This window comes from Impatiens glandulifera, chromosome 1 (assembly GCF_907164915.1).
Source record: "Impatiens glandulifera chromosome 1, dImpGla2.1, whole genome shotgun sequence".
Lineage (NCBI taxonomy): Eukaryota > Viridiplantae > Streptophyta > Magnoliopsida > Ericales > Balsaminaceae > Impatiens > Impatiens glandulifera.
Window position 1 is genome coordinate 155,820,860 of NC_061862.1, and position 13,792 is coordinate 155,834,651.

A 13,792-nucleotide genomic window follows, 5' to 3' on the forward strand; every position below is an offset into this window, starting at 1 on the left:
GAAATTATCATTCACTATAAAGATTCTCACATCTCCCAATTTTTTGAATTGAAATGGTCATTCACCACAAAGATACTCACATCTCTCAATTTTTAAATTGAAATGATCATTCACTATAAAGATTTTCACATCTCTCAATTTTTTGAATTAAAATGAACATTCACTACAAAAATTCTCACATCTCTCAATTTTCCTAAATTGAAATGATCATTCACTATAAAAATTCTCACATCTCTCAGTTTTTTTGAATTGAAATTACCATTCAATATAAAGATTCTTACCTCTCTCAATTTTTTGAATTGAAATGACCATTAACCACAAAAATACTCACATCTCTTAATTTTCTAAATTGAAATGATCATTCACTATAAAGATTTTCACATCTCTTAAAATTTTAAATTGAAATGACCATTCACTACAAAGTTTTCACATCTCTCAATATCCTAAATTGAAATGACTATTCATTGTAAATATTCTCACATCTCTTAATTTTTGAATTAAAATGACTATTCACTACAAGATTCTCACATATCTCAATTTCCTGAATTGAAATGACTATTCACTATAAATATTCTCACATCTCTCAATTTTTTGAATTGAAATGACCATTCACTAAAATATTCTCACATCTCTCAATTTTCTAAATTGAAATGATCATTCACTATAAAGATTCTCACATCTCTCAACTTTTTGAATTAAAATGATCATTCACCACAAAGATTCTCACATCTCTCAATTTTTTGAATTGAAATGACAATGTTTGTTTTTAAAGGAAACTCAAATCTATAAAATTGTGTCTTGCATTTGGGATCATTATAACTCTAGTTTCAATCATCCTGATTGCATTGGGTGGATTATTTGGATGATAAACAGGAAGGGAAACAAAGTATCTTAAATATGACAGGTTAATTTAATGATCATAATGATTTGTTTCCAAATTTAATGTTTGAACAAAATACTTTTTTTTTGTTTTTTAAAATAGACATACAAGAAGATGTGATAATAATAAGTTTAAGTTTATGCAATCTGATATTCTCATTCAGAGAGTTTCCAACCGCAACAGATAATTTCAGTTCGAAGAACATACTAGGAATATAGGGTTTGGGAAACGTGTACAAAGGAAAGTTAGTTGATGGAATGGTGACAATTAAATGGTTGAAGGACGTTATTGGGACAACCGAATCTGAGGGTTTAAATTCTAAATAAAGAAAAGGTATTTTAGTTCATGTTGGATTGACTTAGGGTATGCTTGGTTGAGGGTTTTTGTATTAGGTAATGAGAAAAGGAATAATAGGTGATGTTTTTTTTTTGGGAAAAATGACTTATTGTCATTTTATTAAAAATCCCAAAATGGGAAAAAACGGACATAGTTTCACTTAACATTCCAACAAACCTAGAAAGTTAAGCATACACAAACAAAAGGAAACAAGCATTCAATGTGACAACAAACATATGAATTACAAACCGAAATACAATAAATTATATCTCCCTTTATAGCTTCCAAAAGACGTGATTTCTTCATAAGCAACTTTCCAATCCCGACAAATGTTCCACGCCCTTTCACTCTTGGGAACCCTTCTCCATGTTCTTATATATGCACCGCAATCAAAAACAATATCATTCCAAGTTTGATCAATGATTCGTCGAATTCTGTCAAATACTCTTGCGTTTTTCTCAGTCCATACATGGTAAACAATGGCAGCAAAATCACATTTGAAGACATTGACTGGAAATCTATTACCTTTAGCCTTGATGCGGGCAGCAACAATGATCTCATCCCATGAACCCGGTAATTGAACAAATCCCAAAGCCAACGTGAACTTACTCCAAAGGGACTTAACAAACGGGCAACTCCCAAACAAGTGGTAAATAGACTTTGTATCCTCATCACAAAGCAAACAATTAGCATTCGGGATGTCCATGTAGGCAAGAATCCGATCACGGGTGTTAAGCCTACCATGTAAAGCCAACTAGAGGATGAAACGATGCCTCAGAATGACCTTTGAAGACCAAACAAGAGCAGTCCAATCGACAATTTGACCTTTTTCTCTAATAACATTCCAAACCATTCTCGACTTCAATTTACCTTCTTCCTCGGCTGCCCAAGAGTGAACATCAGCCCTATCACTTAGACGAATTCTACTCAAATAGTCTAATACTCATCTTCCTTCCGGAACCCGTATAATAATTGAAACCCAACGCCCATCATCAATATCACAAATCGTGGCAGCTGCACAATCCTTTCTTATTCTCAATCCTCGAAATTCCTCTTTAGTGATCAACGGTTGGTTTTCAAACCAAGAGTCGTGCCAAAAGAGAGTACCACACCCATCCCCAATACGAATATCAAAGATCAAACCAAGGCTGTTTTTCAGTTTCAAAATCTTCTTCAAAGACCAAGTCATGTCATCCGTGATTCTACAAGTCCATATGCTTAATTCGTGCTTCAAGAATCGAGAGTGCACCCACTTGACCCATAAAGAATCTTGTTTTGTTTGTAATGCCCAAAGATGTTTGTAGGTAACAGCCCGATTCCACTCAACACAGCTCCTCAGTCCAATATCACCTTCGTCTTTCGGTTTGCAAACATTGATCCACTTGACTTTCTTTCTCCGCGACCTTAGCTGCCCCAAATAAAGTTACGCATGATAGTATTGAGCTCTTTCATAACTTTCTTCGGTAGCACAATTTGTTGAGACCAGTATCCGATTAATCCCATGACCACGCTTCCAACCAACTCAATTCTGCCCGCGTATGAAAGCTTCTTGGCTGCCCACCCCATAACGACGTTTTTAACTTTTTAGATGAGCGGCCTACAATGAACAATTTGAATCTGTCTTGTTGTGAGCGGAATACCCAAATAACGTACCAGAAACGAACCCTCGGGGATGCCCATAATGTCTTGTATCCTAGCCTTTGTCTCATCATCAACATCTCCATAGAACGCTAAACTTTTATCAACATTAATTGCTAAACCTGTAACATCAGAAAAGAAGTTAAGCACATCTTTTATAGTATTAATGGTTTCAACATCAGCATGAGCAAATAAGAACAAGTCGTCTGCGAAACATAAATAAGTGATCTTCTCCTCTTCGCAGAATGGGTGGAAAGTGTAATGGCGATTCTTTCGGAATGTCGTTAAGACACTCTCAAAGACCTCCATGATCAATACGAAGATGTAAGAAGAGAGATGATCGCCTTGTCTCACACCATTTTCGCCATTGAAATAGCCCCCGTGAACACCATTAACACAAACTATAAAACGGGAAGTAGAGACGCATTGCATAATCCATTTAATAAAGATTCTAGGAAAACCAGCAACGACAAGAAAATCATGTATAGTTCCCCATTTAACGGAATCAAAAGACTTACGAATGTCAATTTTAAACGCAACCCAAGGTGAGATCTTCCTTTTTCCATAACCCTTTAGAAGATTCTGCATTAGAAGAATGTTATGCGATATAGACCTACCGGGTATAAAAGCAGATTGTCCTAGACTCACTATCTTGGAAATAACTCTTTGAAAGCGTTTAGCAAGAATTTTAGAAATGATTTTATATACAACATTACAGCAAGAAATGGGTCGAAAATCTTGTATTTTTTCGAGCACGAAATTTTTGAGAATGAGATTAAGCACAGTGACATTCTATTGGGTTAGCATTTTCCTATTTCTAAATAATTCAAACACCCCCTCTGTAATGTCATTACCCACAATATCCCAATTGGCTTTAAAGAACTCCGCATTGAAACCGTCAGGCCCGGGGCTCTTATTTCCATTGATGTTAGCCATAGCATTTCTAACCTCCTCTCTCGAAACAACCCTAACAAGATCACAACTATCTTCAGCTGTAATTCTCTTATCGACAATCTAATAAAGTGTATTAAGCTGACTGAGATGCTGCCCGGTTTTAGTGCCCATGAGACCACGATAGAATTGGACAACCAAGTCATGAATTTGATCATGTTCGTGCACAAAATCCCCCTTATCATTCTTGAGTCTTTGGACATTATTCCGAAGATTTCTAGATGAACATTTCCGGTAGAAGAAAGTTGTATTCTTGTCCCCAAGAGAAATCTAGTTATGTCTTGACTTTTGTCTCTCAAAACTCTCCTCCATAGAACTAAGCTCTCTAAAAGTGGCAAGGTTAGATTTTTCCTCTTCCCTCAGAATATCATCAATGTCATCACAAAGAAATCGGGATTGAATCTTCTCAAGATCAACTCTCGCAGCCATAACCCTTTTAGATATATTGCTGAATTTCCTTCGGTCAAACTTAGTAAGCTAATTTTTAAGAAGCCTCAATTTCTCCGATACACGAAACATCATGGATCCATCCACATTAGTGCTCTAAACCTCATTAAGAATGTCCTTAAACTTGTTATTTTCCATCCAAAAATTGAAGAATTTGAACGGACGTTTCACTTTCTTATCCTTTTCCCAATAAAGCTTAAGAGGACAATGATCAGAAATACTCGGGTTAGGAATATGGACATGACTTCTAGGGTACTTAGCAGCCCAAGTCGAATTAATGAGACCCCTGTCAATCCTGCTTCTTCTGATTTGCTCATCACCCTTCATAGAAGACCAAGTAAACAAGTTGCCGGAGTTGGTCGGCTCAATGCACCCAATATCACGAATGCACTCATTAAAGTCAATCATATCCTGAGTGATATCAGATTCAGGGCTTCTCTCATTCTCAAAGCTAGTAACATTGAAGTCACCTATAACAGCCCAAGGGTCCCCATCATCAATCTAAGCTTTTAAACAATTCCACAAAATCCTTCTATCCGATCCCGAGTTACAACCATAAACAATAGCCAGCCGAAATCGATTATCATCAATCTTGCCCTTGACATCAACCATGATGACTTGATCAGAAGAGAAAATCATCTTAACATCAGCCACATCAGTGTTCCAAGCAACCCAGATTCTATCGGTTCTGTTGTTAGAATTGTGTAACAAATGCCAATTGTTGTCCATACAAAGGCACTTGATGCGATCCACATTGTTTTCCTTCACCTTGGTTTCAAGAATACCAAAAACAGCAAGCTTTTGCTCCCCAATAATCCTTCGAACCTCTTTGCTTTTTATAAGATCATTGAGGCCCCGTATATTCCATGTCATTATATTCATGAATTGATATATGGGTTGGATTCTTGAATTTCATTGTCTTCATGGCTAGCAAAAATACGTAGCCATTCTATGATCTTCTTCATCACTACATTCATTTTCAAAAAATCCATAAGAGTCACTATCTTTTCTATCTTCAATAGCCACATACTGATTATCATCATAGGTAGGGCTGCCGAAGGAATTAGGTACATCCTCATTAGAATCAAACAAGTTTCTGCCCAGCAAACCAACTACAAGATGCACACAACCATCAAATTCAAAATTTGCAGCACACTGACCTACTGAATAAGGACCATTTGAACCAGCAATCACAACTTTGGACATTGCCAACTCAGAATCAACTAGAAGAGACCTTTTAGACCCAATAGTCCCCTTAATATCAGCAACTAAAACTGACCCATTAGACGACTTTGCATACTCAACCTCAGCCAACCCATAATAACCATAGGAATCTACTTTAGAAACCACCAACCCATGATCATCAAAAGTTGCCTTAGTGACTTCAAACCCAAACCAACCTTTCCAAACCTATCTGTCTTATAACCTGCATCCCCAGACCCAGCAGATTTAACCTCTACTAAACCTGAAACACCAACCAACCCAGGATCATCAAAAGCTGCCTTAGTGACTGTCAAACCCGAACCAACCTTTCCAAGCCTATATGTCTTATAACATGCAACCCCAGACCCAGCAGATTCAACCTCTACTAAACCTGAAACACCAACCATATCAGCTTTGGATATAATCAGCCCAAAAATATTCAGTTCAGACCGATCTAATTCAGTTCCAGCAAGCTCATGGCCTACTATATGGCATTCACTAGTAAGCAATTCAGTCAATTTATTGTTGCTCGGAACATGTTGAAGCCCAACCCTACTCTTATGCTTTTCACACTCAGTATTATCCATATGATCATTCACCATAACATTTCCAATCCGATTACTAACTTCAGACCAGTGGGTAACATAAGCGCGGTCAATTATTGGGTCTTCCTCAGTCCTATCAGAATTCCTTGCACATTCATTGATAGGAACCTTAGCAGTTTCTGAAGAATCCTGGCCAGTATCCTTTATCATAGGAGCTATTATGTCATTCATTGCAGATGCAAGCTTATGATCTTGAGAATTTGGATTGTTGCCAAGATCATCAACTTTTAGTCCTAAGAGTTCAGACCCCAAGCTAATATTGCATTGATCTGAAGACTTTATAGTTGAGCATGAGATCCTCTTTTCACTTAACAGATTCTGAGCCAGATTCAACACCCCATCATTATGAGTAACTATGACACTCTAAAAAAAGAACCACGGTCTTGAAACTGAAACCACGGTCAAGATTTAGAAGCTCACAGTCATGGACAGTATCCCCGCAGTCCTGGACAGAATCACCACAATCCCGATTAGGAGCACCACTTTCGTGTCTAAGAACTATTTTGAGATGTTGAGAGGTAATGTTAATTTTAGAAATGAGACCATGATCTTGAATGCTTTGTCTGTCTTGGTTAGGGGAATAAGTGATGTTTGCTAATAGTATATAATTAATGAATAGTAAAATCATTCATTTATTTCAATGATTCGTTCAATCATCTCTCATTTGGGGGTTATCCAATTTTTATTCTGTCATTCTTTTCCATTTCATCTTCTTGCCTTCTCTATTTGCCTTCTTCTCTCCTCGTCTTCTTCTTTTCATCAATCATTTTCTCAACTCCTCTAACTTGCTCTTTAGAAATAAGCTAGCATAACACAAACCCTAAACTTAACTGGTAGGTTAACATGAGCACATGTTTGAAAATTCGTGAAATTGACGGCAAGGCTGACGCTGCCGAAGAACATGGAGATCGTCATCGGGGCATAAATTCGTCCATAAACACGATCATTTCGGCGATTCCAATGTGAGTGTGGGAAGAAATGGATGTTCAAGCATTTCGAGTATTTCTCTCTCCGTCTTCGCTCTTCCTTCTTTATTATGACTCGCTACTTCCTTCTTATCCATTACTTTGTCCGCAAATAGAGGCGCATTGGAAGCTATGGAAGATTTTACTTCAGCATGGTAAACGACGTCGATGACGCTAGAACCGAGGTGTTGTAGGAATTGAAGGTATGAGAATGAGAGTTGGGCGGAGGGAGAGTCGGATCTGATCTGAATCCCAGCGGGAGTCGCCGCTTGATACGGCGTGGCTCCTGGAGGCGAAGGAGATGCATATCTAATTTCTCTCTATTTTGCACATTAACCAAACCCTAAATCACTTTACTTATATAAAAACATAGCATGTTTGTTATAATCCCAAGATAGAAGTATCAATGCTTGATTTGGAAGCGATTCAACTGCATGTGATTTTAGTAAACATATATTCACATCATCTACGATTCAACTGTATGTGATTTTAGTAAACATATATTCACATCATCTACAACAACTTGATGTTCAATAAAAGCGGCATAAAAACACATATGTTAACATCCATATTGCTCCCCTTTCTCTATTCTAATTACTAGTTTGTTTTAAAATCAGGCAATATCTGGAATTCTGGATGAAAAGTTAATCATTGACTTTAATTTTTTAGTTTTGTATCAATTTTTGAATTTTTCTAACATAGAGTATTTTACTAACTGCTCAAAATATGCAGAACACAATCAGGAAAAGATTGTGGAAACTGGTTGTCTTCGAGCTGGTACTTCTATTATGTCAATGGCAGTAGTTGTGGAATTGTGTTTTTTATTTTTTAACCAAACACTATCAATGGTAATAGTAATAATTAATTAGTTTCAACCAAATAGAACACTTCAATCAATCATATACATTCATATTCTTTACCTTTATCAATTCCATTCCTATTCTTATTCCCTTATTTGAACCAACCGCACCCTTAGTTTGTTTGTTGAAGCGGAATATGACAAGATGGATGACATCGTGGGTAAAGAGGAATGGTCCGGGTTTTATGTTATTAGTATAGAATATATTTTCATTTGTATGGAAATTTAATTTTGAAAATTTTAATGTTATTATGATAGTTGTTTGGTGAGATTTTAATATTTTTGGTACGTACTTTGTTCACAACAATACATGTTTCTTTACTGTTTTGCAAATATTTAGAACTTTACAGTTCCAGAAGAGAAGAGTTGTTGTTAGAAACTAAAGAGGATGCAAAGTCTGTACAGGCTACACTTAAGAAATGGATGCTCATTGATTCTACTTTCTCTACAAATTTTAAGTTTCATCATAATCTTAGATGTCTGCATCTATTTATAGTTAAACGGTTGAACAATGGTGGAAGTAACAATTAGATTTATGGTTAAAAGCATTTAAATGCTATGTAAATTATAGTTTATAACGGTTTGCTTCATAATGAAGTTATTGTCTCCTCAGATAAAAGCAAAATATACATCAAAAAAATCTCCAATCGAAACACAAAAAGAGACATCCAAAAACAATATGAACAAATAAAAAGAGTTAAAAAATTTCCTAAACCCCAAATCCAATCCAACCACATTGTAAAATATAAAACAAACAATGAAAATTTAAAACTTTACATTTATAACATAGACCATAATGCAGACCAGACCAACACAATAATGGCACCACAATAATTAAGTAAAATTCATCTAACATCTCCTCAAAAACAAAAAGACTAATGGTAAATACTATTGAAAAGCTTCAACATTTTCTTCTTTAAACACATTCAAGGTAATAACAACAACAACAACAAAAATACACACTAAACCCTAAATGTCAAGTTGAATTTAACCCTATATTAATTAGTATAAACAAAATCCACTAAAATACTTTGTTAAACTTTCATTTTCCAAAACAGATTATAGATACCTTTCTCCAAAGCCACAACTTAGCCCGATGAGAAGCAATAGAAACCGAGTTCTTTCCCTATCATCTTGACCAAGTTCACAACTCTCACTAATAGATCCAAATTTAATATCGGCAGGGGGATTGAAACAGTCTAACGATAAACCAGGTACATTGAACGTAACTTCATCAATAGTCCATGTTTTTTCCATTATAGTCTTTATGGCTCATCGTATTTTCGCCGAATCTAAATAGAGTTACGATTGATTGATCAACCCGAGTGAGCGACCATGATTCCTTATACCTGTTTATAATCTTCGAGAAACGAGTTCATCGTCAATTTTTTAATTGAAATGACCATTCACTACAAAGATTTTCATATCTCTCAATTTCTGAATTGAAATGACCATTCACCACAAAGATTCTCATATCTCTCAATTTTCTAAATTGAAATGACCATTCACTATAAAGATTTTCACATCTCTCAATTTTTTTAAATTGAAATGACCATTCACTATAAAGATTTTCACATCTCTCAATTTTTTTGAATTAAAATGACAATTCACAATAAAGATTCTCACGTCTCTCAATTATTTTCTAAAATAAACAACCATTCATCACAAAGATTCTCACATCTCTCAATTTTCTGAATTGAAATGACCATTCATCACGAAAATTCTTACATCTCTCAATTTTCTGAATTGAAATGATTATTCACTACACAAATTCTCACATCTATCAATTTTCTAAATTGAAATGACCATTCAATAAAAATAATTTCACATCTCTAAATTTTTTGAATTGAAATGACCATTACTATAAAGATTCTCACATCTCTCAATTTTCTGAATTGAAATTACCATTCACTATACAAATTCTCACATCTCTCAATTTTTTTTAATTAAAATGATCATTCACCACAAAAATTCTCAAATCTCTCAATTTTATGAATTGAAATGACCATTGACCACAAAGATTCTCACATCTCTCAATTTTCTAAATTGAAATGATCATTCACCACAAAGATTCTCACATCTCTCAATTTTATGAATTGAAATGACCATTCACTACAAAAACTCTCATATCTCTCAATTTCTTGAATTAAAATGATCATTCACTACATAAATTCTCACATCTCTCAATTTTATGAATTAAAATGACCATTCAAAGCAAAAATTCTTACATATCTCAATTTTCTAAATTGAAATGACCATTCACTATGAAGATTTTCATATCTCTAATTTTTTTGAATTAAAATGACCATTCGATATAAAGATTCTCACATCTCTCAATTTTCTAAATTGAAATGATCATTCAATATAAATATTTTCACATCACTCAATTTTTTTAATTGAAATAACCATTTATTATAAAGATTCTTACACCTTTCAAATACAATACTATAAATACCTTCATATGCTCAAACTATTGATACATCTCTCAATTTTTCTGATCACACATTTTAATCTCTCTAAATGAATTCCAAATTCGGCAATTTATCTTCCTTTTCTAATGATGATAATATGTTAATTATAAATACTCTTAAAAACAAGAATTGATATGTCATGTTATTGTTAATAACAACATGATCAATCAACAACGCCGCCAATAACAAAACCACCAAGCCTCGCATTGGGGTTTTGTTCTTAGTCATATATTTATCAACTGTAATCAAAAGATTGTTTATAATAGATTGTACAATGATTATTTTCAGATAATCTGTTATACAATGAAGTCATGTTTTGTAGAAGATACCGAATGTCTCGATCATTGTTCGTTTGGATTGCCGATATAATTAGAGATCATGATCACTACTTCCAACAACGAGTAGATCGTGCTGGAAGACTTGGATTATCTCAAATACAAAAATTGACTGTTGTCTTTCGTATGTTGGCATATGCTGTCCCAAAAGATTCTACGGACGAGTATATTAAAATTGGGGAGTCAACTGTTATTGAAAGCACGAAAAGGTTTTGTTGAGTTGTAATTAGGTATTTAATGAAAATAATATAACATGTGTATTATTTAGCTGATAACATTTATCTAAAATGGTCTACCATTGTGCAAACAATTCATGAGCCACGTGGTCAGAAAAAAAATCGCAGTGAAATAAGAAGCTTGTAGAAAAGATGTTGAACGTGCATTATAGCAGGACCAATGCGTTATTGGAAAAAATAAGTGATTCATGATATAATAATTACGTGCATAATTTTGCATAACATGATTGTGGCGGATGAGCGTGATCTAAGTGTACCAATTGAGATTGAGTTGGGAACACTATCACCGGAGGTTGAAATGGTAGTAGATGAAAATACTTGATTTAAAGAATTCATATCTCGATATAAAAAAATTAGAAATAAAGATGATCACATTACACTTCGAAATGCATTGATTGAACATTTATGGGAGGACTACACCAATTCCAACATTTGAATAATTATCTCATTTTTATTTGTACGAATATTTTTTTTTTATCTTACATGTATTTTTTTTAACTTGTGTATTGTAATTTTTGATTTATTAATGAATTTTAATTTATAATTTTTTTTATGTACAATTTACTATTTTATAATTAATTTATAATCAAATTTAAAATAATATTATAATGTAATTTGTAACCTTATAAAATATACTAGTAATATTAAAAAGTTAAAAAAGTTGATATAAGGAAAAATATTATAAGAATATTTTTTTGGATTTGAGAATGAGTTTTTTTATTAGAAAAAATTATTAATTGATGTGACATTTACACCAAAAATGAGTTTAAAAATGATTTTTTTGTTTGAAATTGGTATTAAGGATGTTACAAATTCCTATACTCAATTTCAAATTCTCCTTTGATAAGTTCTTTTAAATTTTTTTCTCCTTAATTATCTTAGCTTATCTTTGATGTAGTTGTTTTTGGATTTTTCCAAAACTCAATCAACATTTTAATAATCAAATTACTCATTTTATATATTTAAATATTAAAATTAACTTTTATTTAATTATATAAAATTAATTTATCTTTAAAAAATAGATGATATTTTTTGAATTTTAACTATAAAAAATTTAATCAAATATTATTTTTAGAAAAAAAAACCAGAAAAAAAAACCCAATAATCACTACATCAAACGAGATCTTAAGCAATGGTTTATTTAAATAAATTTTAATTTATTTAAAAAATATTGATGATATATGATTTCAAGAGTTGAATATTTTTGTTTGTAAGCACATTTAAAATATATTAATAAAAAATAATAAAAAATAATAAAAAATATTTGAGTTAGTAAATTTATTAATGTGATTTATTCACCTGTATATAATAATATTTGATTATAATTATTGTACATATTTTAATTGATTTGTTACTTTACATAATGATATTAAAGAGAATATTTTGTATAACAATAAAACAAATATAATAAGTTACTAGTGTGATCCCATTGGTTAACTTAATAAGCACGCGGATTGATATCCATGTCGCACCTTCAATTCATTTACATTCGTCAGATCATTCCTAAATCAACGGCCAATAACAGCGCGCAAAAATATTGCCAAATTTCAAACTTCCCTCCTTTCCCCTAAACCCTAATTCATCACTCAATAAATACCCATCCAAGAACATCAAAAATCTTCATCAAGTTCCAATCTTTCTTTTTCTCTCTCTTAATCTTGAAAAATGGCTCGTACAAAGCAGACAGCAAGAAAGTCTACCGGCGGAAAGGCGCCAAGAAAGCAACTGGCAACAAAGGCGGCGAGGAAATCTGCTCCGGCGACCGGAGGTGTGAAGAAGCCACATAGATTCAGGCCAGGAACAGTGGCTTTAAGGGAAATCCGTAAGTATCAAAAAAGTACTGAACTTTTGATCCGTAAACTTCCTTTCCAGAGACTTGTTCGTGAGATTGCTCAGGATTTCAAAACGGATCTTAGATTTCAAAGCTCTGCTGTTGCTGCTCTTCAAGAAGCGGCTGAAGCTTATCTTGTTGGGTTGTTTGAAGATACTAATCTTTGTGCTATTCATGCTAAGAGGGTTACTATTATGCCTAAGGATATTCAATTGGCTCGTAGGATTCGTGGTGAAAGGGCTTAGATCTGGTTGTTGATTAGTGTTTCTTATGGAGTTGTGTAATTAGATTGGTGTTTGTTGAATTGATGTGTTCTTGTTTGTGTTTCTGATGTTCTTTTATCGAAAACCTTTGATTGTGCTACTTTTGATTTAGTTTTACTCATGAATATGAATCCATTTCTTTGTTGAATTAGAAACTAATCCTGATTGATTTGAAGATTGAGATTTTGATTTTGGCTAGTGATAGGGTATCATAATCCTTCTTTTTGATAGAAATCCAAAAAGACTCAAATAACCAAGATAAATTATAAATTTGTATTTGTTCATGAAGATGATGGGAATATTTGTAATATCAATTGGGTGGTGGTTAGTTGGTAAAATTGTGAAATTAAATTATCTATATATATTTTGAAAGGATAAGATTTATATTCTTATGATTTAATTAATTGTGAAGATTACAACTAAATAGAATTTTTTTTTATAGAAAATAAATACAAGTTAGGACATTATTTGTTATAGGTTAATCATGGTCAACTTAAACTTCATTAAAAATTCACAAACAAATGTGATAATAATAGATTAGTAACTCAAAAAATATTTAACAACCTTTAACTAAGAATAATTTTAATTATTTCTTAAAATATTTGATAGAGATTTTTTTATACTGTTTAATTGATTCGTTCAACTTGTTTTACTTCAAAACTAATTATTTATAAACTTAGAACTCCACTGCTACTGCAAACTCATTCATATAATCCTTTTTCAACTCCAAACCTACTGAATATCCAAACTTAAAATGAGAATAATATTATTT

The 13,792-nt window shown here is 33.0% G+C and overlaps 3 protein-coding genes across 3 annotated transcripts; 1 reads left to right on the forward strand and 2 right to left on the reverse strand.

Annotated features, from left to right (window-relative positions):
• Positions 1-1,457: 1,457 nt before the first annotated feature.
• LOC124912318 lies at positions 1,458-1,922 on the reverse strand. The gene has a single exon (XM_047452920.1). The coding sequence runs from the start codon at positions 1,920-1,922 to the stop codon at positions 1,458-1,460; it is 465 nt and encodes a 154-aa protein (XP_047308876.1).
• Positions 1,923-2,159: 237 nt separating this feature from the next.
• LOC124912325 lies at positions 2,160-4,234 on the reverse strand. Its single transcript, XM_047452932.1, has 4 exons — positions 4,092-4,234; positions 3,689-3,821; positions 2,870-3,436; positions 2,160-2,624 (listed from the first exon to the last, which is right to left on the reverse strand). Exons 1-4 carry the CDS (start codon positions 4,232-4,234, stop codon positions 2,160-2,162), a joined length of 1,308 nt encoding a protein of 435 aa, XP_047308888.1.
• An 8,303-nt stretch (positions 4,235-12,537) lies between these two features.
• Positions 12,538-13,171, forward strand: LOC124920311 (histone H3.2). The gene has a single exon (XM_047460777.1). The coding sequence runs from the start codon at positions 12,592-12,594 to the stop codon at positions 13,000-13,002; it is 411 nt and encodes a 136-aa protein (XP_047316733.1). The 5' UTR covers positions 12,538-12,591; the 3' UTR covers positions 13,003-13,171.
• Positions 13,172-13,792: the final 621 nt, after the last annotated feature.